The 27,027-nt window shown below is 45.1% G+C and overlaps 1 protein-coding gene across 2 annotated transcripts; it reads left to right on the top strand.

The window, feature by feature from the left end:
- Window positions 1–27,027, top strand: LOC118532947 (ras association domain-containing protein 10). Of its 2 annotated transcripts, XR_004915964.2 has the most exons (3): window positions 1–3,055; window positions 16,267–16,345; window positions 26,452–27,027. XR_004915964.2 is itself a non-coding variant. In XM_078058385.1 (1 exon), the coding sequence occupies exon 1, from the start codon at window positions 1,563–1,565 to the stop codon at window positions 3,057–3,059; it is 1,497 nt and encodes a 498-aa protein (XP_077914511.1). In that variant the 5' UTR covers window positions 1–1,562; the 3' UTR covers window positions 3,060–3,184. The 2 variants fall into 2 exon arrangements, 1 of the variants encoding a protein (XP_077914511.1); XM_078058385.1 differs by lacking the exons at window positions 16,267–16,345; window positions 26,452–27,027 and having other exon boundaries at window positions 1–3,184.

Genomic DNA, 27,027 nt, shown 5'->3' with positions numbered 1-27,027 from the left:
TGATTTTGGCCTTGCCTAAGATGCCACCTCGCCGGGGGAGTCTTCCTTGGCTTTCTCGGGCTGGGTAGATACTACTCCAGCATTCCCCTAGCACCTCATACTTCCCTTATCAGAGCCCAGGAGACCCTGTGTTGGTCACGTTTACTCAGCTGGGCTCTTCGCTAGATTGTGAACTCCTTGAGGGCCAAGACTGTGATATGTTCATCACCAAATCCCTAGCACTGTGTCTGGAGCCAGTGGGTACTCAGTATTTACCGAGTGAATGAGTGAATGAATACAAGCACTTTATTCAGGAGGCAACGGCAGCCATCCAAGGTCTTGCAGTAAGGGAGTGACCTCATCAGACCTGTGCTTACAAGGACAGGCTGAGGGCAAGTCTGGCAACCAAAAGACGATCATCACCAACATGTGAGGATGAAAAAAGTTCATTTACACCATGGTCTTGGATTTCTGGGGCTGTGAAACTTGTTTCTTTTCTCTTCTTGACCACATCTGGATACTGGATATGCCAGAAACTGTCACGGTCCTGAAGGTGGGAGGCTCTCCTAAAGAGCTCGTGACTGGGGTTTAGGCCCCGAAATCTTGCTAGAATTAGGCGCCTCCGGCCAAGAAGGCTGTGCGAAGCCAAGGCTATGTGGGGAGCCACCGACATTGACCATGCGGGGAACCTGGAGCGGTCTCTGAAGATCCCACTCACGCCTAGACCTCTCCATCTCTACACTTGCTCGAGGAGCTCACGGCCCATCTACTTCTCCTTAAATGTGTAAATATTGCTTCCTGATGAGCAGGGGGGGAAAGCCTTCCGCGTTCCAGGCACGCGGCGCTTACAGCTCCCAGCTGGAGGTCACGCGCTGCGGTCGGAGCGTCTCTGTTAGAGACGCTGCGCATCTTGGTTTCCTCGTCTGCGCAAAAGACACTCCCCAGACGGCGCGGCCTTGAAGGACCGGGGGGGGGGGGTGGGGCGCCGCGAAAGGTGATAAAGTCAAGGTGCGTACAGCTAGCTCTACACGCAAGGAGGGAAGCCAGCGGGCCGAGGGAGACGCAGTGCTGATCCCCGCCTAGGCACGGGCTCCAGCCCTTGAGCAGAAGGGTCTCCGAGTCCTCCCTCGTGCCGACGCGAAACCGTGCGGCGCGTCCGCGGAAGGGGCCGAGATTCCCGCCGCGGGCAGCGGGAGAGAGCGCTTGGACTGGGCGCTCGGGGAGCGGCGAGGCTGCGAGGGGCGGCTCTCTGGGCGCTGCGCCTCCCGCGCTCCGGCCGCAGTTCTGGGCGCTGGGGGCGGGCGGGGGAGGAGCCACGTGGGGAGGAGCAAAGCCTGGAGGCCCCGGGAACCTTGGGCAGAGCCAGAGAGGCGAGAGCCGGATCCCGGGCGCACTGCCCCGGGAGAGCGCGCCGTCCGGGCCGAGCGCCGCGGCCGGTTCCGTGCGCAACCGGCCAGAAGGGCCAGTGCTGACCGGGAGAGGCTCCCAGGCTCCTAAACCGTCGCAGAGCTGCTGGGCTGCCCGCCGCCCCCGCCGCCCCGCCGGGGCCCAGCCCGACCCGCCACCTGCGTCCCGGTTGCGCCATGGATCCTTCGGAGAAGAAGATCTCGGTGTGGATCTGCCAGGAGGAGAAGCTGGTGTCTGGTCTCTCTCGCCGCACCACCTGCTCGGACGTGGTGCGGGTGCTGTTGGAGGACGGCTGCCGGCGGCGACGGAGGCAGCGGCGGGGCCGGCGGCGGGGGGCGGCCGGCGACTCGCCAGGCCGGGAGGAGCTGCGGGAACTCCTGGACGAGGACGACGAGGACGACGACGAGGCGCTGCCGCAAGGCATGCTGTGCGGGCCCCCGCAGTGCTATTGCATCGTGGAGAAGTGGCGGGGCTTTGAGCGCATCCTGCCGAACAAGACGCGCATCTTGCGCCTCTGGGCCGCCTGGGGCGACGAGCAAGAGAATGTGCGCTTCGTGCTGGTGCGCAGCGAGGCGTCACTACCCAACGCGGGCCCCCGCAGCGCCGAGGCGCGCGTGGTACTCAGTCGCGAGCGCCCCTGCTCGGCCCGGGGGGTCCCGGCGCGGCCCAGCCTGGCTCTGACCCAGGAGAAGCAGCGGCGGGTGGTGCGCAAGGCCTTCCGCAAGCTGGCCAAGCTCAACCGGCGGCGCCAGCAGCAGCCGTCGTCGCCCTGTTCGTCCGCTTCGTCGTCCACCGCCTCGTCGTGTTCGTCTTCGCCGCGGGCCACGGAGAGCGCAGCGGTGGAGCGCATGGAGACGCTGGTGCATTTGGTGCTCTCACAGGACCACACCATCCGTCAGCAGGTGCAGCGGCTCCGGGAGCTGGATCGCGAGATCGATCGCTATGAGGCCAAGGTGCACCTGGACCGCGTGCGGCGACACGGAGTCAACTACGTGCAGGACACTTACTTGGTGGGCGCCGGCATCGAGGTCGACGGGCCCAGCCCGGGAGAGGAGCCGGAGGCGGCTGCGGCTCCCCCGGACGGCGAGGCGCAGGCGGCCGCGCTGGAGGAGCTGGCCCGGCGGTGCGACGACCTGCTGCGCCTGCAGGAGCAGCGAGCCCAGCAGGAGGAGTTGCTCGAGCGCCTCTCCGCCGAGATTCAGGAGGAGCTGAACCAGAGGTGGATGCGGAGGCGCCAGGAGGAGCTCGCGGCGCGGGAGGAGCCCCTGGAGCCTGACGGCGGCCTCGACGGCGAGCTGCTGCTGGAGCAGGAGCGGGTCAGGACGCAGCTCAGCACCAGCCTCTACATCGGGCTCCGGCTCAACACGGACCTGGAGGCCGTCAAGTCGGATTTGGATTACAGCCAGCAGCAGTGGGACAACAAGGAGTGCGAGCTGCAGGGCCTTCTCCAGACTTTGCACACGTTGGAGCTGACGGTAGCGCCCGATGGGACTCTCGGCTCTGGCGGACCCTCCCGGGAACCCCGGCCCCAGGGCTGCGCCGAGGTGTGGGTGGATCAGGCCCGCGGACTGGCCAAGAGCTGTCCTGGCAACGACGAGGACTCGGATACCGGGCTGAGCTCTATGCACAGCCAGGACTCGGACTCAGTGCCTGTGTGCGAATCTCTTGTGTAAGAGGAGCAGGGTGGGAGAGGGGGACGACCCTTCTCCCTTCCTCGCAGAAAGCACTGGCATGGCCGGCTCAGGGACTTGAAACCAGCCTGGGGGTGGGCCGGGGAGCCCTGCCAGGTAGCAGCGCTCCCACCGGGCGGGCGGGGGCGGGGGGCTGGGGACACCTGTCCTGCGAGGGCGCTCCTCTGGTTCCCCAGTGAGTATAGAGGGGTGCGGGACAGGGAGGCCAGGTCTCCATTCCAAGCTCTTTCTGGGGAAGGAAGGAGGGAGGTGGTGAGAACCACCTGTACTGGAAAACAAAAGCCCCAGGGAAACTGACGTGGTCCGAACCCATTTTCAAAAAAAAAAGAAAAAAGAAAAAAGAAAAAAGAAAAAAAGTATTATGAAGATTTCAGCAATCTTCCGTATGGGAAGGACTGATGGCAGCTAGAACTTTAGTTTGTGGCGCAAAGTGCTTTTAAAAGAAACTCTTGGATGAAAAGGAAATTCCTTGAATGTTAATTGTGACTGTGAACGTGTTAAAACTAGCCAAAGAGGAGTGCTGGTGTTGGTCTCAGCCTTACTTACATCTCTGATAAAACCCGCAGGCACCCAAATCCTGGCTCTTTACCTTTCTGCAGACTGGGGAATTACCCCTCTGCTAAACTGCTCATCTTTTATTTTCTTTCAAAGGCTGAGCTGTATGGAAGTCTAACCCTGCATTTCCTCCTTGCAAATACAGTATGTGTTAAAATAGAATCCTTTCCCTAAAATAACCTTTTATTATTACAAAAGCCAAACATAACACTTTTGAGATAGAGAAGCCTGGCAGACATAATCCCTGGTTACTGTTTAATCGAGACCCTTTGGGATTTGCCCCTGCAAAGGGACCTCTGCTGTCCTTTCTTTTCATTCATGTTGTCGCTTCATCCACTGAATCACTGTTACTCCAAGAAAAATAAAAGGGAAGTTGCAGAATTCAAGTGAAGTGCAACTAAAGTTGCTATTTAATGAGCACTCTGGTTGAAACGGAGACTTGAAAGCAAAGATCTTTGTTAGTGTTCAGCTTTTGAACTAAGCTATATGATTAAAACCAACCATGACCTCAAGGTATTTTGACCCCAACCCAAGTCTAACTTCAGTAGCTTTGGTCAGAGATTAATTAGTTACTTGTCCAAGCCTAAATTGAGAGTGCAAATATCAACGTTTACTAGATAAGGCCCCCAAAAGAAAACATAAAATAAAACAATCTAATAGTACACCTTGGGTGAGCAATTTGATTAACCAGGGCATGTAGCCACAGATAAATGCATAGAAAAGTGAGCTTAAAGGTGACTTGAATTATTCTTGTCTGGCTCATGCCTTTGCACGCACCCGGAGATTTGAGTGCAACCCCTCTCTCTTAATAGCTGGTGATGGAGCCCTGGTGGGGACCCAGTGTAATTGTTCCAGTTATTTCAATGAAAAGTTATCAGTTGTAGCTAGTTGTTGCCCCGTGGAAGGAGCCTGTTGGCCCTGTTCCCTCTGGAGCTCAGGACTTCTGAGGAATGTGGGATCTAATCTGTCCTGAGGAGGTATTAACAATGGGGTGTGTGTGTGGTACCAGCCTGCTGCAGAAGCCTGGTATCAGCTTAACCATGGAGGGGCTGGCTCCAGTTTCAACACCACATGTGAAGATAACTTAAAAGGTCTTGCTTTATCAAGAAATGTCTTTCCTTCGAGAGATTCTCTGTCTGCTGTTGCTAACCGGGACCTGCCCACCTGACCCCCTCAAACCATTTGAGCTATCTCCTTTTTGGAGACAACCCTCCTCTCCCCACCCCCCATGCTATTACAGCACACGTGGATATTTCAGATTTTCAAGTAAAATGGGAATGAAATGGCCGTTTTCTTAACTGATGTTTTCAAAAGACATTAGCTGGCATAATTATGGTTTTTTAGTTTCGTCGGATGCAGAAAACATCTATGCATTTGGTCTTGAGCATGATTAAAATGAGGAGGGGACCGAAAGAAAAGCCACTGTCCCTAGATGATCATTTGATCTGGTAAACACAAAGCCTAATGATAGCTTCCCTTTTGAGGCAGAGGTAAAATCCTCATTAGAGTGTGACAAACGATACTTGTCTGAATGATTTATGCTGGCAATGGGCTGACCTGGTGGTTTTAAAATTATTGTGCCTTTTTTTTTTTTTTTTTGGTCCCCCAGAGTGGTAGGGGAGGTGGTTCTTAGATGTTTATTAACTCAAAAGAGAACACAGAAGTTGGCAGAACAGGACGGCCTGGCAGAAAGGGGCTGTTTTCCTTTTCACTATTATTATTTTAAACTCTGACAGGCTGCTGACATCAGCAAATATGCCTGAAGCCTGTAAAGCAAATTAAGCCACATCACAGGGAGAAGGCCTGTGGGATTCTCTAGCGCCCTCTTTCCAGAACCTTCCTGTCCTGTCCACCTGAAGATGCTTCTCCAGTCAACTCTTCAGGCAGCGTGGAGGCTCTGTTTATAACAAACGGCAGCCCAGTCTGCCCATTTCTCCTTTCATCCAAATCAATTATGTCCCCAAAAGGCACTCTCTGTGTGGGTAGGAGAAAGGAGAAAGGCGGGGGGGGGGGGGGGGGTGAAGGGGTGCCAAAATAGAAAGGAGACAATAGCTCCTTTTACTAAGAGCTTTCGCAAGCCTGAGAGAGGCGGAGTATGGATATAAAAAGGACCAACACAACACCTGTGCCTAGAAAGTGCCTAATAGATTCTAGATGTTGAAAAAACATCATTTCACTTAAAAAGTAATCATCCTGGCGCTAAGAATGAGAATGAATACATCGAGGTGAAAGCCTCAGCACTAAGGATGTCAGAGCCCCTGGGAGAAGTGACCCGTCTCCTGGTGTCTGAGCAGAACAGAAATCCTGGGGAGGAACCGGCAAGCCCGCGGAGGACAAGACGAGGCCCCATCCTTGTTGGAAACTGATAGAATGTATCATGGCTTTGATCTTAAGTATCTCTTTCTCAGCCATCTCCCAAACCTGAAAGATTTCCTCTGGTATCTCTGTGTGTTTGCTTATAAAACGTGATGATGATAATTTGCTAATTAGACAAGTTATATACTATGGTCCTTAGGATGAACCTGAAAATAGCAACAGTAAAAAGAGAAAAGTCACTCAAGATCCTTATCACTGCTAACATTTGACATATTTTCCTTCCTGAACTTTTGAATTGTGAAGGTTTCATATTTTGGTTCTTTTTTAAGAAAATAATTTAAATGAGATTGTATAGATGCTTTTATGCTCAGGTTTTGACCTTGTAAAGGCTCCACCCGTCTGTTGGATGCTCCATTGTGCCTGTAACTCTTCTCATGTAAGTAGGTTGTCCCCGATATTTTTTTACTGTTATAACATAATGCTGTGATAGGCTTCTTTGGGCATGTGTACATTTTCCCCAGTAAAATGGAAAGAGACTTCCCAGGTCAGAGAGTACAAACATTTAAGGACTTGATATTTAATTGCCAAATTGCTTTTCGAAAGATTTGTTCTAATAACAACCTGCTATGGGTGATGGGGCCTATTTCCCCACACCTTGGCTTTCATTAGATACTACATTTTGTTAAGAAAACATTTTAACCAGAATTAATTAATTAGTACTTTGTGGCTCTTGGAATGCAGGGCTGGCAACCACTGGCTTAAAATAACCTTACAACCGAAATGTGGATTGTCTGACCAGAAGTGTTAAGAGGATGTGGTGCTTTCTCTCCTTCCTGTTTTCCTTGTCTTCCCGGAGCACCTGCTTTGTAATAGCGATCTTGTCTCCTATCAGAGCTTGCCAACAATCTGAACAGGAGGGCAGAAACTCCACATGAGCAAGAGCAGGAGAATTAACACGTAAGAGAAACAGATTTATAAAAAGTAAATGTTCTTTAACTTTTTTTCATCTTTAGTCCATGAGAAAAGGTTATTCTTAGAAGATGATGTTATAACATGTATTTGATTTTGTGCTTCTCCCTACCCACTCCTATTAAAAATTAAATCAAAATAAAATAAATACATTAGCCCACTATTAACAGCCTCTAAAGAACAGTTTTGACTTTTCCAGGAATTTCTTTCTACCTATGAAATAACACCTGAGCTCTTCTTTAAATTCTTGGAAAGGGAAAATTTGGCCATGAAAATTTGTAAAATTTCCTGTGTGGAAATGTTTGTGAAATGGATTGTCCTAAACAGAAAGAAAGGAGGACGAGGAGAAACTATTTTTTGCTGAGTACTTTCCAAACGCCAGATCTTTGTGCTGAGTATTGTCACATGCATTTCCTCTGCATTCATCTTGTGAGATAGAACTCTCTAACCTCCCAATTTTTAAAAAATACTTTATTTATATAAGAGAGACAGAGAGCATGAGCAGTGGGAAGGGGCAGAAGGAGAGGGAGAAGCAGGCTCCCCGCCGAGCAGGGAGCCCGATGCGGGGCTCAATCCCAGGACCCTGGGATCATGACCTGAGCCGAAGGCAGACGCTTAATCTACTGAGCCCCCCAGGCACCACCCTAACCTCCAATTTTTACAGATAAAGACACTAAGGCCATCGAGCTGGTAAGTAGCAGAAGCAGGACTTTAACCCTAGCCTGACTCTAAAACCTGTGCCCATTTTGCTCCATACACCAGGCACGTCGTACCCATGAAGGGGTCAGCGTGTCGGGAGAAGAGATTCCTCACATGTTCTAGAATGTTGGCACTGGAAGGGCCTCAGAGATGATCAAGTCTTGTCCAAGTATTTCCACCAGGAAGGTGGAGTGACTCTCAAAATCATGGAGCCAGTAAACATCTATTAGGTGGGGATTTAGGCAAAGATATAGGAGGAGAAATTCCTGTGTAAATATCTGGGCGTCTATCTGTCAGAGATGAAGTCCTTGCCGTGGAAAAAAAAATTTCTCCCCGCAAATTAACGCCCTATGTATCAGCGTGGAATTTTTACCTGAGTGCCCTAAGGGCACAGGTGGATAGTCAGCAATGGGGACTCCTCGGCCATCAGCTGTGTGCTATTCACAGTCACATCTGGACGGTGGTACCAACCATGGCTGTGCTGAAACTGCCCCCCCAACCCCCAGCATTTTTAACCACACCTCATTTCCGGTTGAGACTGGGCACATGAAGAAAAGGGGGGTGGTGGTGTCAAGGGAGGGAATGTTGGGCCTTCTGAGGACTTCCGTGCCTGTGGAGTTAGGCATGCACACTTGATTTGGGGCATCTGGGGCCACACTCACGTCCCTGAACACGTGTAGCCCAAGCATGGATGGCTTTGAAGAACCGCTGCCCCAGCCTCTGCCCCTCTCCTCCATTCCCTTGACAATTTTTTTCTGTCTCAGACACCTCCAGGATTCCCCATAGCTTTCAGGATAAAATCCACATTTCTTAGCAGAATTTATCAGATTGTTGGTTATCCAGCTCAAGACCACTCTCCAAGTCTCACCCTCCCCTGCCTTCGAACCACAGAAGTAAATGGATCCTGTCTCTTCATTCAGGTCACACCGCCACCCTCTGGTTGTGCAAGGGCCCTTTTCTTCTTGTTTTACTTCATGTTTCCCTTCGTCCCGCAGTCCCACCCCCATTTCGCTTCTTCCTCCCACCATCAGCTATTATTCTAGTGTATTTAATCCACGACCTTCCAAACCACCTTACATATTCAGGGGTGTCATGTTGCACACCTCCAGGGGGCACCATTCATGGTGTGGTCTGCAGTTGTGCTCCAGAGAGTACCATTCACATGGGAAACTATGTGAATGGTAACCCTGAAGTTGAGCAATGTGCTAGCTCATGTGTGTATATGTATCCTTGAAAAGTAGAATGAGGGGCACCTGGGTGGCTCAGTTGGTTAAGCATCTGTCTTCAGCTCAGGTCATGATCCCAGGGTCCTGGGCTCGCATTGGGCTTCCTGCTGAGTGGGGAGTCTGCTTCCCCCTCTGCCCCCTCCACCCGCCGCCTGCTCACGTGCACACACACTCACTCAAATAAATAAAATCTTTTAAAGAAAAGTAGAATGAAATGATTGTGTGCTTATATCTAATATACATCGCCTTTATTGGACTATAAATCTCACTATATTTCCTTTTTTTTCATGACATAATGTTTGTGGGAGCACGCCACATTGTAATGTGTAAATCTGGCTCATTATTTTCTGACCTGCGTGGTATTCCATCACTAATGTCTACATTTCTTTGGCGAAGGAAACCTAGGTTGTTACCAATTCCTTGCTTTCTCAAACAGTGTTACAAGGAACACAGGCAGAAATCAGTGGTGCTATGTGAGACTTTGAGGTTTAAAATCCAGAATTTTGAGTACTGCACTGCTGATCACTCTCCCAAATGGCTTCACCAGGTTAGGCTCTTACTGGCTGTGAAGATTCCCTATTTTCCCCACAGCCTCTCCAGCACTTGATATTATCCAGCTTCCTACTTTTTACAAATTTGCTTTAATTTGCATTTCTTTGAAGTCTAGTGAAATTGACCTTCACAGGCTTATTATCCTTTGGGTTCCCGTTCTGTTTATTGCCTGTTGTTACCAGCCATTTTTCCTGAGGGTCTCCCTTTTCAGGCAGATTTGCAGGAATTCCTACATGTCCTGAACATTAGTATCTTGTTAACTATAGAGGAAGTATAAATATCTTATCCTAATTTGACTCCATCTTAACTGTGTCTATGGTGGCTATTGTTGAAAATTGCCTGATTATAATATAGTTAAATGTAGAACTCCCACATCCCCCTATGGTTTGTGGTTTAAGGTTCTTATTTAAGAAATAAAGTCACAAAGATAAGCTTCTGTATTTTCTTCTTTTAGCCTCATACTTTTTCTTTCTTTCTTTCTCTCATACTTTTTCCTCCCCTCCCTTCTTCCTCCTCCTTCTCTCATTTCTTCATCATGCATTAACTAGAGTACTTCTATAGAAAGACTCTTCCCTTTATCAAGTGTCACTCCGAAGGACAGTTTAAATCCTGATAATCCTGAAATATAAAATAAAAGCAACGTTCTTACCTAGTGTCCAAAATAATGTGGTTGATCTCTAGCATTCTCCAAGGTGACTAGTAGGTTTTTTCTTCTTTGTTCATCTTTTGGGGTATCATTATGAAATTTCGAATTTAAAATATTTAATGTGTTTCAAACCATTGTAATTATTGTCCCATCCTTGGCCAGTGGGAGCTTCTTCAGGTTGGCTCCTGAATCCTTTTCCTGGATATTTTTCATAGTCTTTGAGAGCTTCCTTTGCTTTCTAGTGTGTCAAGATGTTCCAGGCTCATACTGCACCTTCACTGTCCCAGACCTGAAATCAGCCATCACTACACAGAGACTTGATTTTTTTTCAATGGCAAGTGATATTTAGAAACCACAGTCTGGGTAGTAGGGATGCTCATTGCCACTGGGTTGGTTTTCTAGTAGAAATAAAAGAGTAGATACATTGTTTTTTGTTTCCTTTCAATTTTTTTATTATGGTAAAATATAACATAAAATCTACCATTTAACACTTGTTAAGTATACAATTCATTGGCATGAAGTACATTCACAATGTTGTACAGCCATCACTGCTATCTGTTTCCAGAACTTTTTTGATCATCCCAAACAGAAACTCTGTATCCATTAGAGAATAACTCCCTATTCTCTCCTCCCCCCAGCTCCTGGCAACTTCTGTTATCTTCTTTGGAGAAATGTCTTTTCAAACCCTTTGCCCACTTTGATTGAATTTTGTTGTTCTTATTCTTGTTGTTGAGTTGTAAGAGTTCTTTATATAATCTGAATATTAATCCCTTAACAGATATATGATTTGCAAATATTGTCTCCCATTCCATTGGTTGCCTTTGTTCATAGTGTCTATGAGGCACATAAGTTTTTAAAATTTTCCTGAAGTCCAGCCTATCTAGTTTTTTCTCTTGTTGCCTGTGCTTTTGGGGTTGTATCTGAGAAATCCTTATAAATCCAAGGTCATGAAGCTTTTCTTCTGTTTTCTTTTAAGAGTTTTATAGTTTGACCTCTTATATTTAAGTCCTTGATAGTTTTTTTGCTAGTATTCTTGTTGTTTTCATTGATGAGTGAGTTTTTGGAGGTCATTGGTCCTTACCCTGCAATTTCCACTATGTCACTTATCAGGATTACCTACCCTTTTCCTTCTTTCATTGGATGGATAGAATCTTCTTTGGCTGGTTTGAAAATTGTACATTTAATTTTGCTCTTCTGTTTCTCCAAACTTACTAGGAGCCGTACTTATTACGCTTCTTTTTCCTGAGCAAGACAAGAACCTTAATACACTACTCTCACTTCTCTGGTCTCTCTCCCTTTTCATTTTGGTGTCATCTACAATTTCAGTTATAGAAAATCTCATTTAGCTAATAATAACCCTTCTCAGTATATTTTGTTGGGATTGCATTAAATGTGCATACATTTTCTTGAGTAGAATTGACATCTTTATGATGAATAAGGTAATAATAAAATAAAATATTATTATAGAATAAGGTAATAATACCAATAATACCAATATTAATACCAAGATTACCAAGAATAAGGTAATAATAAAATACAGCAAATCACCCCAAGTTCATGTGGCTTAAAATAATAATTTATTCTCTCTCATGCATCTGTGAGTCAGATGGGGGTTAGTTGATCCAGGCTAGATTCAACCAAACTTGGCTCCAGTCTGTGGGTTGGGCTTAGGCCTGCTTCATGTCATTCTCCTTGGACAAGAGGCGTAGAACTTTCCCAAGTGTCCCTTGGAGTTGTTACAGAGGCATTAGCCTAGACTTTTTCTTTTTTACATATACTTCTGTGGGCCTTGACTCTCTCAGTCTGGGTCAACACATAACTAGTATGTTCCTACTATGTACCAGGCCTAGGATTTAGGCCTTCAAAAACAGGGATCAGGAAAGCAGGTAGTGTTCAATCACTAAAAATACTCTCTCTGATACTAATAGTGGGATTTTAAATTGATGAAGCCCTTTGGATTCATACTTTTCAGGTGCTGATTCCACTTTTAGATATCTACCGAATATTTGCACAAGTGGGCAAGGATGTAAGTTCATGATGTTAATTACAGCAATATTTATAATAGTGAAAAATTAGAAACCATCCTAAATAGGACATATTATAATCATATTATGGATAATATACAGTTACTAAGATAATGTGGATCTGCATCACTGACATGGAAAGATATCTAATATATTGTTAAACAAAGAAGCAAATCAGTGGAAATAGTATAAGCTCCTTACTTATTTTTATAACTGTAAAAATTACACATTTCTTAGCTTTGTCCACTGAAAAGGTCTGAAATCCATTACTACCTAGTAGCAAGGAGTACCCACTAGCACCTATATCGTGGTATCTAAATACCATTTTCTATTAAAAACATAAGGGCTCCTTGAAGTAATCACTGATTCTAAATCCACAGCAAGAAATAGATAAGATGGGCTTGCCACCTCTTGTGTACTAGAAAGCAGGACCTGTAAAGACTTCGTTGTTTTTTCTAAATTCAGGGGCAACCTGGAGGGGCTCCAATGGCTAAAGATGAGAAAACATGAGTATCAATGAGAATAACAACTGCAATGGATTGAAGAACATCAAAAATATAAAAATCTAGGGGTTCACCATGATACTGCAAAAAAAGAAATTAACTCATTAATCACCTTTGGAAATTACTATGATGCCAAGTCGTCCTTCTGGAAATTGGTAATAAAGAGAACATTTATTCTTGTTTGTACACACCATGTTTCTAAGTCATTGAATTGGTCTAGGAGGGAAACTAATTCTTTACAAAAGAATTTTAACTAACAAATGCAGAAGGAATGATTACCTGTATGTAACCAAGCCCTAATAAATTAATGCATCTAGATAGTGGTCATTGATAGGTACTAAAATGAGCAGGTGTCAGGTTAATGGGAAGCTGTATTGGTTGATCAGCTGATAACACTGACATCCATGGAACATTCAGTTACAATGTGCCTCCCAGTATGATCAAATAGGAAGCATTCAGCCCCACCTATCAAATATTCCAGCCCAAATAATGGCATCTGAATCTAATCAAGAGTTTAGTTCTATTGAGGAGGTTACAGGAAACAGGGAGAATAGAATGTGGAATGATATTCTGAGTGTGTAATCAGCCAAATCCAGATGGTGGGAAATTCTACAGGACAAAAGCCCTCATATAAATAGCCTAAAAGAGGGAGTGGAGATATAATTATTGTAACTATTATGAATTAAAGGGAACTGAGACATATCAACCAGTTATGGACTTTATTTGGATGTTAATTCAAATAAACCAAAGGTTAAAAAAATTTTAAGGACAATCAAAGAAAATAGAAAATAGACAATTATTAAGAGATTATTGTTTTGAGATATGATAATGGCAAAATGGTTATGTTTTTAAAAGATTTTACGTGGTAGGAATACATAACAAAATATTATGGTGAAATAATACAATGTCTGGGAATTGCTAGGATATTCCAGAAAAAAAAAACAAAACAAAAAGTTCTGATGTGGAGAAGAGATAAATAAAACAAAATTGACAAACTGTGGATATTTGTTGAAGCTTGGTCATAGGTGTATGGGATTCATTATGCTGCTCTCTGTATTTATGTATTGGTTTGAAGATTTCCATAATAAAAAGTAAAAAAAAGGGGGGCCACCAGGGTGGCTCAGTCTGTTGAGCATCTGACTCTTGATTTAGGCTTGGGTCATGATCTCATGGTCATGAGATCGAGCCCCAAGTCGGGCTCTGCACTCAGTGGGGAGCCTGCTTGAGATTCTCTCTCTCCCTCTCCCTCTGCTCCTCCCCTGGCTTATGTTCTCTCATTCTCTCTCAAAATAAATAAATAAATAAAATCTTTTTTTAAAAAAGTAAAAAAAATTGTAAAAGAGGAAACAAAAAGGAAAAATCAGGTTGTAGAACAGTATGTATGGTATGGTTTATGTGTTTTTCTTTTTAATAAGCCAAACAGAACAAAAGACTGTGTTATATTATTATCTGTGGTTATATTTGGGAAATGGGATCAAGCAGTGATGTGGGAAACTTTTTTTTTTTTTAAATATAAACTTGTGGATCATTTGAATTTGAAATAGGTGCAAATAAGTTACTCTAAAAAAAGAATGACTGGGTGGGTCAGTCAGTGAAACGTCAAATTCTTGGTTTCAGCTCAGGTCATGATCTCAGGGTCGTGAGATTGAGCCCCATGGCAGGCTCCGCACTTAGTGGGGAGTCGCTTCTCTCCCTCTCACTCTCCCTCTGCCACTCCCACTGCTCACACTCTCTCTCTCTCTCTAACAATAAATGAATTAAAAAATCCTTTTAAAAAAGAATGAATAAGATGTCATAATTAAGGTATGAGCAAAGCACTGTGGGGGGATTGTTTACCGTGTCCTGGTTGAACATGGCTGCTGAAAACAGGACCTAAAAGTGGTGAGAGCAAAGGGTGCACTTGAATAACTGGAGTAGGCTCAGTGTGAGCCCCAGGCAACCAACGGGCCATGCCTTGAGGGATTAACAAAGTGATCCATGCTCGCTGGAATAGATGGTCTTCTCATCTCATCATGTGGCAGCAAAGCAGGTTTTCCAGTAGAGTGACCCCATGATTCGTTGCCTAAAGGAAAATATTTAATCTGCTCATTCTGGGTTAAAATACAAGTTCTTATACTTTGAATTAACCTTTTAATGCCTGAATAGAAACACTTAGTTATGAGGGTCTTGTCAGTTAGGTCTCCATTTTCCAACCATGTCTTCCATGTCAGTGAGTTTCTTGAGTCGGTCCAAATCCAGGGGGAAATGGTAGCAGGGGCGTAAAGGGCTGGCATTAGCATCAGTGGGTCAAAATTGTGGGCTCCTGTAAAAGAGGAGCTGTAAAGTTTTTACAGGGGGTCCACAAATCCATACCCTACATAGTAGGCACAGTCTGTGGGCACCTTTCACATGAATGTACTGCTAGTTTGGGAATTTTTGTAAATGGCATTGTAATGCATGCAATCAGAGTCTTAAAATCCTTACTGAACTTAGAGGAGCTTTAGGATTTTTTGCAACAACTGCTGTTACATGCTGTTACATCTAAACTTTTTAATATTAGAAGGGGTCCTTATATGGAAAAAGCATAAGGACCACGGTCTGGTGTTATGAATTATTCTTAAGCTGATCTTCAGGGCTGGAAGTTTGGATATTCTTTCCATTTGCTATTTTTCAAAAAGTTAATGTTTCAGACCTGTATCTGCCATGCCTTCCACTGAGACATCCGAAGCTGCTATGGTTCCCTTCTCCTTTCTCCCAGGGTACCTTATTACACAACTCTGTTATGATTCTTATAACATTGACCATGTTGGGTATTTTACTTGTGTCTCCTCCACAGGTTGGGGGAAAGGAGGAGTTGAGAGAGGTGAGGACAGAAATTCATTTATTCAACAAGCTTATGAGCATCCACTGGCTCAGGAGCTAGAGGCAGAGAGAAGAACAAGATACATCCCAGGTTGTCCCAGAGCTCACCGAGTAAGGAGTGTGGTGGTGAAGGATAGAAGAGCAAAGAGACATCACAATAGTGTATGGGAAGGTGTTATGGCTTCCATGGTAGACGAAGGCATCTAACCCAGATTGTGGGAGCCACAGATACTGGGAGCAGAGGATGCGTAAGCTGTGATTTGAAGGGCTGGTTGGAGGTGGTTAAGTTGAAGCGAGGGAGGGAAGGACCAGTAAGTGCAATGTGCAGAGGAAGAGAGAACAAGTTCAGAATCGAGAGGTAGAAAGTGGGGAGATTGGTGGTGGCCATGTGGGCCTTGTGTGCCATGATGAAGACTTCAGACTTAATCTTGAGGCAAACGGGAAGACACTGGAAGTTTAAAGGCAGAAACCTGACCGAGCAGATTTGCCTACCTGAATCATGAGTTGGGTTAGAGTGTGGATGGTGGCTTGGTGTGTGCAAAACTGGAAGTGGGCAGAGGTGTCAGGGGGCTAATTCCTCATGCAGGTAAGATTTATGTGGATGCCCAAGTGAAGGCTGTCATCATTGGAATGGAGAGATAACAGACCCATGGGACACTGACGAGGTGGAATGGATTGGCTTGGTGCTTGGTTAGGTGAACAAAGGGAGGAATCAGAAGGACTCAGATGATGACCAGGTTTCTGGCCTGGGAAATGGGTGGCTACTCACTGAGATAGGGAATATGGGAGGACAGGGAGGCTTGGGGCAACATGGTGCAGGATATTAACTCTATTTGGGTGATGTTTTATCTATTTCAGCCTTTCTAAGTGATGCCAGAATCATCAAGGAAGTGAATGTCTCAAGCCACAGAGGAGTATATAAATCGTCCTGCCCTTGGTGAGTGGTACTAAATTTTGAATATACATACCAGACCTAAAATCTCTGCCTGAAATTGTACATGATCACACATTCTCTGGAACAACAACAATGAAGACAAATTTTTGTGCTTTGAAAAAATGAATACATTTCATTTTCTGAGGGCAAAAATGTGTCATTTAGAAACAGTGCTGCTAAGTAGAGTAGATAATCAATTTGGCTAATACCAGCTTTATGGAAGGACTTAAAAAGAATACAGTCACTGAGCAAAGCTCTATAATTTGGTGGAAAGTTTAAAACTTGGACCCACAGGTTCAAATCCAGGCTTTTCCACAGACTAACCCTGTGACTCACTAATTCTATGGTTTTGGTCAAATTATTTAACCAGAGAAGTTAAGGAATAATAATAAGCATTTCATAGGGTTGTTGTTCAAATGATCTGTGAATTTTAAAGATTTATTTACTTACTTTGGGGGCGGAAGGGCAGAGGGAGAGAGAGTCTCAAGCTGACTCCCTGCTGAGCATGGAGCTTGATGTGGGGCTCCATCTCATAACCCTGAGATCAGGACCAGAGCCAAAATCAAGAATCGGTCGTTCAACCAACTGAGCCATCCAGGCACCCCAGTGATCTGTGAATTTTAATATTGTAAACATATTATTTTGAGCTGGACAGTGTCAAGTGCCTTGTCTCATTTGTTCCTTTTTTATTCACACATTCAGGTACTCACTTCATTCATACAGTCAGAAACACCTACTATAAGTAAATACTATGTGTCAGCACTAAGGCAGACCCAGAGGATAAGAAATTTATTAAGATGTGGTCCCTCATAGTCCAGTGAAGATGAGAAATTAAAAACAAAAGCAGAGAATATAACAATCAGGCAGGTTAACAGTTTGAAAGAGAAATGAGGAGAGACTGAATTAGGGACGGGGGAAAGCAGAGATCTGACACACTTAGAAGCTAGACTAACTAGGGGAAGGGAGGGAAAAATAAAATAAGACAAAATCAGAGAGGAAGAAACCATAAGAGACTCTTAACTATAGGAAACAAACTGAGGGTTGCTGGAGGGGAGGTATGTGGGGGGATGGGGTAACTGGGTGATGGACATTAAGGGGGGCACATGATGTAATGAGCACTGGGTGTTATATGCAACTGATGAATAACTGAACTCTACTTCTGAAACTAATGATACACTATATATTAATTAATTGAATTTAAATAAAATAAAATTCTGAAAAAAAAAAAAGAGCTAGACTCACTCACATATAGTGATTAATCATTGGCAGAGGATGAGGGAGTAAGAGTAACCTAAATTGACTCCCAGGTTTCCAGCTTGGGCAAATGGAAGGATAAGGGTGGGTTATTTCCTTGGATGGTGTGAAATGGGTCTTGACAAGGGGTGGGAATGGGAGGTGGTGAACTCAATTTGCACTCAGTGGAGTTGAGGTGCCTGTGGGGGTCATCTGATGGGGGGGAGGGGAAGCCATAGACAGGGATCAGATGCTTAAGGAAGAGTGCAGAGTGGGAATAGAAGGGGACTGAAGGCAGAACTCTGGACAAGACCAACACTGAAATAGTAGACAGAGGAAGAGAAAATCACAAAGACTAAGAAATAACACAGAAGTGAGAAAAGAAAGAGAAAGTAACATTGTGGAGACCATGTCTGGGAGGAGTGAGTTTCAAGGCAAGGGTGGCCACCTGGACCCATGTGATTTGTCAATTTATAAATATAACCTTGGAGAGAGGAGCAGCAGTGGATTGGTGGGGGATGAAGCCACATTTCGTGGCTTGAGGAGTGAGTGGGAAATGGAAAGTGGGGACAACAAGGGATGAGAATTCATTTGAGAAGTCTGATATGATGAGGGTGGAGGTGTGAGTGTAGTCTAAGGAAGGAAGATGGAAGGTGAGGAGGAGGGTGGCCCAAGATGTGATTGGAGAAGTAGTCAGGGGCCGGAACATGTGGAGTCCAGAAAGCCACAGGAAGGAGTTTGGATTTTTATTAGCAATGCCTTGGGAATCACTGAGGAGCATTGAGCAGTGTGGTTAGATTCCTCTAGCTGCTCAAAGGTTGGCAAAGGAAGGGAAAACCTGGGCTTTGAGTTTCTCAAGGTGGAAAAGGTCCTTGATGTGGCTCTGGCAATAGATGGCTAAAGAGAATGGCCCAAGGCCAAGGTCATCAAAGCTGGGAGGGCAAAGGTGTTGGGAGGTATGCCTACACGGATGTTGATATATCCGTAACAGGGTCAGGAGTTGGGAGAGTGAGAGGAAAGGTCTTGGGGTGAAGGAACAGAGAAAGGTAAATCAATGGAAGCAATATTGTGATTATAGGGAAGGCTTGCATCGGAGCACTGATTGGGGAGGAGAGGGATGAATGACCCTGTGACTCTGATCATGTCCCTTCCCTGCTCAGAATTCTTCAAAAGTTCCCTGTTACCCACTGGAGAAAGTGCAAACATCTTAGCCCTGCCCTGCACAAGGCATCGTAACAGACTCATCTCCTACCTCCACCCTCCCCTGGGACTATTTGAACTGCTTGAGTTTTGCTGTTCATACCCCTCTCCCTTTGCATGCACTGATCCTTTCATCCCACATGTCTGTCCCTTCTTCCCACCCTTGCAAGAACCTCTACTTACCCTTTATGACTTAATCAAATGTCATACTTCTACACACCCTTTCTCAAATGCCCCAGCCATTCGGGGAGCTGATATTTATTGAAGATCTAGCATGTGCCAGGCTCTGAGCAAGGCGTATTCATTTGGTCTGCTCTCTGTGCTGCTCCATCCAACCTTTCCAGGTCTGCCAGCAGAGTAGAGATCGGCCCAGTGTTAGACCTTCTAGACTTGGCTCAATAGTCACTGAACCTGAGAACTAGGCTCCATTGGAATTTCATCAACAGGAAGGGCTGGGCAGGTTTCTTCTTATTCCCTTACCTTAAACTCAACCTCAGCAGATTTTACAGCTATAAACAACAAAGGGTACTTAATGTGTGAGATGCATTGGTCTGTGAAGCACTGTTTCTGATTCATTCGGAAGTTATGGTCAGGTTTTATTGCAATACGTGCTTCCTATTTTGATTTCTGGGTACCTGTGTGCACAGCCCTGTCTGTGGCTAGACACCAAGGGTCATCTGTTTTGCTCTAGGCAGAATGGAAATAACTGAGAGACTCTGGGGGGCATTCCTCTTGTGGCAGAGATTACATGTTGGCTGATGTAAGCACTCAATCTGAGGCCAATATTTAGTTAATAAATATTTCTTGAGATGAGCACTGTGCCCGGTTCTGAGCTGGACATAGCAGAACAAAGATAAACTTGGACCCAGCCGAACCATCAGGGCTTTTGTTCCTTTCCCTGCAGCAGTGTTCTTCCCCTTGATCTCCTCCTGGTCTGGGCACTCTTACTCATTTTTTGGCTGCTAGCCTAAGCCTCCTTTTTCTGGAAAGTCTTTGATGGGCCCCAGTAGATATGGTGAGTTGTCTATCCAAAACCATTTTTCCTTCTTCCTTATGAATCAACTCTGGTTATATTCTGGATAGCATCGTACACAGCTGATGGATTGCATTTGCCAGTCTCCCTTACATTTAGGGGTGGCTATTAAAATGTAAGAGGAACAGGTTGGGTGAGGTTTCTGGCAAATAGCCTTAAAAGAGGAGACTTAGCTGAGAGGTGCCTTCTATTTGCCCTCACTCCTGTTCTCCAGCTTCATTTCTTGGCCTCAGATGTGATGGATGGAGCTCTTGCAGCCATTTTGAATGATGAAGGAATCCAGAAGATATAAGACCCATTAAAAATGACAGAGAAGAACAAGGGAGCCTGGAAACTATTCTAAAAGTGCTGGACTGCCTACCTCTGTATTTCTTCATTTCAGAGAAACAAACAAACCTCATATTAAGCCATCCTTATTTATTTTGCCTGTTCTGTGCAATTGAACCTCATCCTAACCAATACAGCCCCAGACTGCTTTATCCCCTTATCCTGATTGATTTTCCTTTATAGCATTTACTACTACCTGACATTTTTATTGTCTGTGTCTCCCATTAGGATGTAAGCTCCATGAGAATTTCTCAGAGTCTAGAACAGTGCCTGGCACACAGTATATCCTCATTAGAAAGCTGCAGCACTGTTATTGTGGTTCTACACGCCCTTCTGTCATCATACTCATTGCACTTGCAGCTATACTCTTAATATCTATCTTCCCCAGCAGACTGTACACCCATGTAGACAGGGGATATCTATTTGCTTTCTGTTGTATCACCAGCATCTAACTTAATGCCAGCATATCAGTGATCAATAAAAATGCAACAAGTGGAGACAATTTTTCTTTGCTAGAATCCTGGGGAAGCCAGCCTGGTTTGCCAGGGGTGGTCCCAGTGAAGGAAGCAATCCACGTAGGGGTGGGAGCGGGAACTGGACGGTGTCTTCCAGAGAGCTGGAGGCACTGAAGAAGATCTCTTGGAAAGATCCTGGGTTGGAAGTTGGCCAAGGTTCTGGAAAAAGATGGAGTGAAAAATATGACAGGTGCTTGATGAGATCTTTCCATCTGAAGGGAAGTTGCTAAATGCTTGGAATTCCTGATTTTGTTGGATTAGTTGTTGAAAATATTGAAGGCATGCAATTATGAGGGCTGTGTATGGGAACTGAAATAGTCTAAACACAGGAGACGAGATAGGGAGAAACAGCAGGAAGTAAGCCACGAGGATCACAGAACTTTGGTGGAAGACTTCAGACTGCCTGAGGGTCAAAAATTCGTTTCTGGATGAAGCACAATTTCCCATGGTTATGAGGTGAATTATGTCCCCTCAAAAAATATAGGTTGAAGTCCTAACCCCTAGTACCTCAGGATGTAACCTTATTTGAAAATACGGTCTTTACAGAAGTAATGAAGTTAAAATGAGATCATTAGGGTGGGCCCTAACCCACCCTGTAAAAAGGTGTTCCTATAAAAAAGGGAAAGTTGGACAGAGACAGGCATGTGCAGAAGGGAGATGATGTGATGACCATGGAGGATGACCTTGGGATTGGAGTGATGCGTCTACAAGCCATGGAACATCAGGGAGTGCCGATGGACACCAGAAGTGTAAGAGGAAAGAAGGACCCTCCCCTAGACCTGTCAGAGGGAGCATGGCCCTACCGACACCGTGATTTCAGACATCTGGCCCCAGAACTTTGAGACAATGGTTTTTGTTGTTTTGAGCCACCCAGTTGGTATAGCTTTGTTATGGCAGCCCTTGGGGACTCATGGATCCGTGAACGAGGGACGCCCAGCTGACACCTGGCTACAAAAATTAATTGAATTGCATTGAATTAGTGATACTTCCTTTTTGGTGGGGTGATAGGTGACACACTGTGTCCCAGGCACTGTGGCAGCATAAAGGAAATGGACCGAATCCTGTCTGAGGATGTCAGGGAAGGCTTCGCAGAGAGGTATCATAGAGTCTTACTAGATGAGTAGCTGTTCATTGAATAGGTAAAGAGAGAGGGAATTTCAAGTTATAGGAACAGACTGGGCAACAACATGGGAGGGACTCGGTCATGAGTGTGTTCAGAAAATGACTGTTGATTTTTTATGCAGAGTGTAAGTTACCTGCAAGGGAATAGTAGAGAAAATACTGCAGGGCATAGCAGGGCCAGGTTAGGAAAGGCCAATATTTCTAGATAAAGAGCTTGGATAGGGGCGCCTGGGGGGGCTCAGTCTGTTAAGTGCCTGACCCTTGATTTCCGCTCACGTCATGATCCCAGGGTCCTAAGATGGAGCCCCCACGTCCAGCTCCTTGCTCAGCGGGGAGTCTGCTGGAGATTCTTTCCCCATCCCTCTCCCTCCCCCTGCCCTTCCCCCCACCCCTCACTTGTGTTCTCTCTCTCAAATAAATAAAACCTTTAAAAAAAAAAAGAGCCTAGATAGCATCCTTTAGACAATACAGAGTCCCTGCAGGACTTTAGGCAGCAGAATGATATTATTTCATCTCTGTTCTAGAAGACTAACCTCATGGCAAAGAGGAGGATGGGATGGAAGGGTCAATGATGGTCAGGAGAGTTGCTGCAGTGGTTGAGGGTGATAATCATAATAGCTTACTATTCCATTAGTATTTTATCATCTACATCTGTATCCACTTTCTAAGCTTTGCTACTGCTTCCCCAAAGCTTGAGGAATAGGTGTTAATGATAATTATCCAGGTTTTGAGTTGGAGAAACAAAGAAACTTACAGTCTAGACAGGAACATAAACCTCTCAGTGGGGGACAGAAAGGGGAGTGGTCAAGTGCATGGACTCTGGCACAGACTCTCTGTCAGAATGGGCAATTCTGTTTCCTAGCTGGGTGACGTTGGACAAGGGACTTAACTCTGGTCTCAGGCTCTTGATCCATAAAATGAGGATTAAGATAATAATTACCCTCTGGTTGTTGCAAAGATTAGGTGAGTATATAAAGAGGCCAGAAAAGTGCCTGTCGTAAAGCCTGTGCTATAGAACTGCTATTACTAGAATTGTTTTGAAAGGTGTGATGGTTAATTTTATGTGTCAACTTGACTGGAACGCAAGCTGCCCAGGTATTTGGCTAAATGTTATTTCTGGGTGTGTCTGTGAGGAGGATATTTCCAGATGAAATTAACATTCAATTGGTGCACTTAGTAAGGCAGACTGCCCTTCCCAATGTGGGTGGGCATCAGCTAGTCTGTTGAGTGCCTGAATAAAACAACAAGTTGGAGGAAGAAAGAATTCATCCCTTCCTGCATGATTGCTTAACCTGGGACATCTATCTCATTCTGTCCTTGCTGTTCCTGGTTCTCAGGCTTTCAGACTCAGAATGAGTCACCCTACTTGGCTTTCTTAAGTCCGCAGCATGCAGACAGCAGACTGTGGGACCTCTCAACCTCCATACAACATGAGCCAATTCCTTATAATAAATCTCTTCCCATATATATCTCCTATTGGTTCTATTTTTCTGGATAACCCTTACTAATTTAGGAGGGCATTTACAGAGGGCTATAGAAGAGAAGAATGTTACTCCACCTGGAGGGATTTGGAAAAGCAGAGAAGACACCTAAAAGATGTATGTGAATGGGATGGGTGGCAAAGAGGGGGAAAGGCATTCCAGACAAGGGGAACAGAGAGTATGAAGGCATGGAGAAATAAGCCCACCATGGTGTGAAATGTAGGGTATGCGTGAAGTTGGTGGGGAGGACATGATAGCACACGATGGGGCACATGATGTTAGCATGAGCCTGGGACCAGCTCTGAAGATCCTAGAGTTGGAGTGTGTACCATCATCAGATATGTCATGTCAAAAGACAGCTGTGGTGGCCCTGTGTGAAGGGAAGAAACCACGTGCAGAAAGACCAAGGAGGAGGTAAGCAATGGCTTGGGGTCTGAACTAGCACAGTATTTATGGACATGAAGAGGAGGAAACAGATGTGAGGCATTTCTGATCTGGAACAGACAGAGCTGGATGCCTGGAGGTGGGCAGTGAGGATTAGAGAATTGAACAGGAGTAAAAGATGACAGATACCATTCATTTGGACAAAAAGTTGAGAGGTGTGTATGGACTGGGGATAAGATGATAAGTTGCTCTTTGGACATGCTGGATATGGGATGTTTTTCAGGCAACCCGGTGGAGGTATGTGGAAGGCAGTTGCAAAAACAGGTTTAGAGTTTGGAAGGCAAAGTCGGGGAGGGTGATACTGATTGGCAAGCCATCTCCATGTGACCAGCAGCTAAAGCTATGGAATTAAAAGGTCTTGCCCAATAAGTACACCATGTGAAGAGGAGAGGGTATCAAACCTCCCACAATAGGTCATGGTCTCTTAACTTGGCTCATTCATCAAAATCCACACCCAGAATGGAAATATGGAACTCACCCAATATTTTCTTAACTCTCAGTATACAAAAGGAAAGGAACTGGGGATGACATAGGTTTCATTTTTGACTAGAGAGATCCAGGAACCGAGGGGCCTTGTACAGAATATCAAAGGGAATGAACAGCAGTAAATGTTCGTTATAATAATACTTAATAATACCTGGCATTTAAAGAGCTCCTTTCTGCAAAGAACCGGAATCTCTGCTCACACATCATGAATCTTCATAGAAAGTTTAGAAGGTCTGTAAGGGGCAGAGGAGATTTTATTAACTTTTGACACACAGTAACAATGGGGTTCTGAGAAGACCAGAAAGTTCTCTTGGAGCACAGAGCCAGAGAGCGTTATGGTCTGCCACCTGGCTCCGAGCCCCCTCTGTGTGGCCAGCACACTGACCCTGTCTCCTTGTCTAGATCTGACAACACCATCACTTGCGCTCCTGATCTTATATCCCATCTCAAGCCAGCCCAAGCCCAGAGGATGCCTGTGTTCCAACAAAGCATTCCCCAGTGGAGAAAGTATAGGATTTAGAGTCAGACATACCGAAGTCCTGTACAGCTCAGACCCTGAGCTGTAAGGGTCACAGCTGCTACTTATTAACTGTGTGATGCTGGGCTTGTCATTTTCTATTTTGGGGCCTCAGTTTTCTAGCCTCAAAATGAAGGTGATACCTGGTACCTCAGGGTTGTATGAAGATGTGTTCATTCAACAAATGTTTATTGAGCATCTGCCGTGTGTCAGGCATTGTTCTAATTTCTTAAGATACAGGAAACAAAACAAAGGTCCCTGACCTTGGGCTCTTACCTTCCTAGGAGGCGAGGGGTGGGAAGGCAGGAGAGACAGATGATCAATAGTGACATAGTGAAGGAACAAGTTATCTGCTATGTTAGACGGTGATAAGCTGCAGGAAAAGGAGAGAGAAAGTTATATGTGGCGCTAGGCACGCTCTGGCCAGCACACAGTAGGTCCTCCAGGAATCGATGCTGCTAATATCATAATTCAGCAAAGGTGAAGGGCCCAAGGCAGAATCACAGGCTATACATTTTTATGAAAACGTATCTATCTCTTAAACTTCAATCAGAAGTAAGCAGAAAAGTTGCCAGGGAAGGATAAGAGTAGATTACAAAATGAAGAAAAAAAAAAAAAAGACCTGAAATGCTTTCAAGTGGTGTGTAATCAGCTGCATCTATTCTAATGACCACTAATTAAGCTGTCTCTTGCAGGCTCCCAGAGAAAATCACTTGCCCAAACAGGTAGACTATGAAATGCACGTTATAAGACCTTCAGCATTTAAAATGAGTTTCATTTTTACCATAACTCAGGGAGCCGTTTTGGAAAGGTTAGGCCATTTTCTCTCAGCAGGCAACCTTCACAAGTGATCATGTAAAATACCTGGGTGTTTTTAGCTGTATTTTTATGGAAAAGTGAACCCTATGTCAAGGACATCTCCTCCTACACTTCATCCATGATGCCTTCTTCCGTTGACGTAAAGGGGTTGTGATCAGAAGTTTGGGTCATTCATTTATTAGTTTGGCCAGCAAACATTGATGCAGTTAATCATAAAAATGAGAGTTAAAGGTCCTTCAGCATGATCAGTTGTCATGTCGAACATTTATGTGCAATGCCTAATTTAATGTTCTCAACAACCTATGGGTAAGTGTCTTTTCAATGAGGAAATTGAGGTATATAGAGATTATGTAACTTCACATGGTCAAATAGCTAGTAAGAAGTGGAGTAGGATTCAAACCTGGGTCTGAATGACTATGGAGTGTGCATATTTGACCACTATTATGAATGACAGACCTCATGCTAAACCAAGTAAGGTATGGTTCTGGCCTTGGAGGACCTTGTTATTCAATGGGAGAGACATATATAAGCAAACAAATACTTGTAAGGCAATATATAACCTAGACGTGATAGACATGCTCTGGGAACCTAGAAAAAAAGAACGGCCTACTCAGATGGATTACACTGGGGAAATTTTCCAGAAGTGATATTTAAGGTGGGTGTTGATGGATGAGTAGGAGTTTGTCTGGAAGCAAAGGGCAGGGCATGAAGGAAAGAGCATATTGAGCAAGTGTTCTCGAACTCTACAGCCCATGCTTTAAACACTGTGCTAAACTACCTCCCTCCATTCATGTCATAATTAGTCAGATGTTTGCTGAGTATTTTCTTGTACACTCAGGTCTTTTTGGGTAAAAAAAAGGAAACTGGCTTGAGTTCATATCAATAACCAACTTAGAGAGTTCAGGTCTTACAAACACATGTTTTCCTTGCAGATTCTGCCCTGAGGATTTTGAAATGAGTCATTTATCTCAACTGTGCACAAGGAGACAAGAAAGCTCTCAGAGGCAAGGTGCACAGTGTGCTGGGCCCTTGTCTGGGTATCCCAGAAACTGCTCACGCTGGGCTCCAACTCCGAAGCTCCTCAGTGAGGTGCCCGGCAAACCCTCCAGACACAAGAAGTTAGTAGCAGGGGAGAGTTTACAACAGGGTTGGTGCAGGACTCTCAGAACCAGTGGTCGGTGGGAACGCAGTGAAAATCACTTGTGTTCTGGACTTGCACTTGTCTCTAGTGCGAGGCAAATGATGGCAATGGGAACCACTTAAGCCTTGTCCCCCCAAGTGGGTGGTTTATTATAATAGAGTTCCTCTGTTGTGTGTTTGCATTTCCGCTGAGTCTCACCCGTCGCAGAGCAGAGCTAGGCTCAGTACAGATGTTCCCGTACTAAGGAACGCCATAATCAAAATGAAAGCCCTTATGTAAACCTTGAAGCAATTGGGCTCGGGTGTGGAAATTGAACAAAGACTACATAACATCGACGGCAGGTCCGGGAACACAGTTGGTATTCAAT

Source organism: Halichoerus grypus, chromosome 11 (genome assembly GCF_964656455.1).
Source record: "Halichoerus grypus chromosome 11, mHalGry1.hap1.1, whole genome shotgun sequence".
Lineage (NCBI taxonomy): Eukaryota > Metazoa > Chordata > Mammalia > Carnivora > Phocidae > Halichoerus > Halichoerus grypus.
This window is presented reverse-complemented; position numbering and strand designations above follow the sequence as displayed.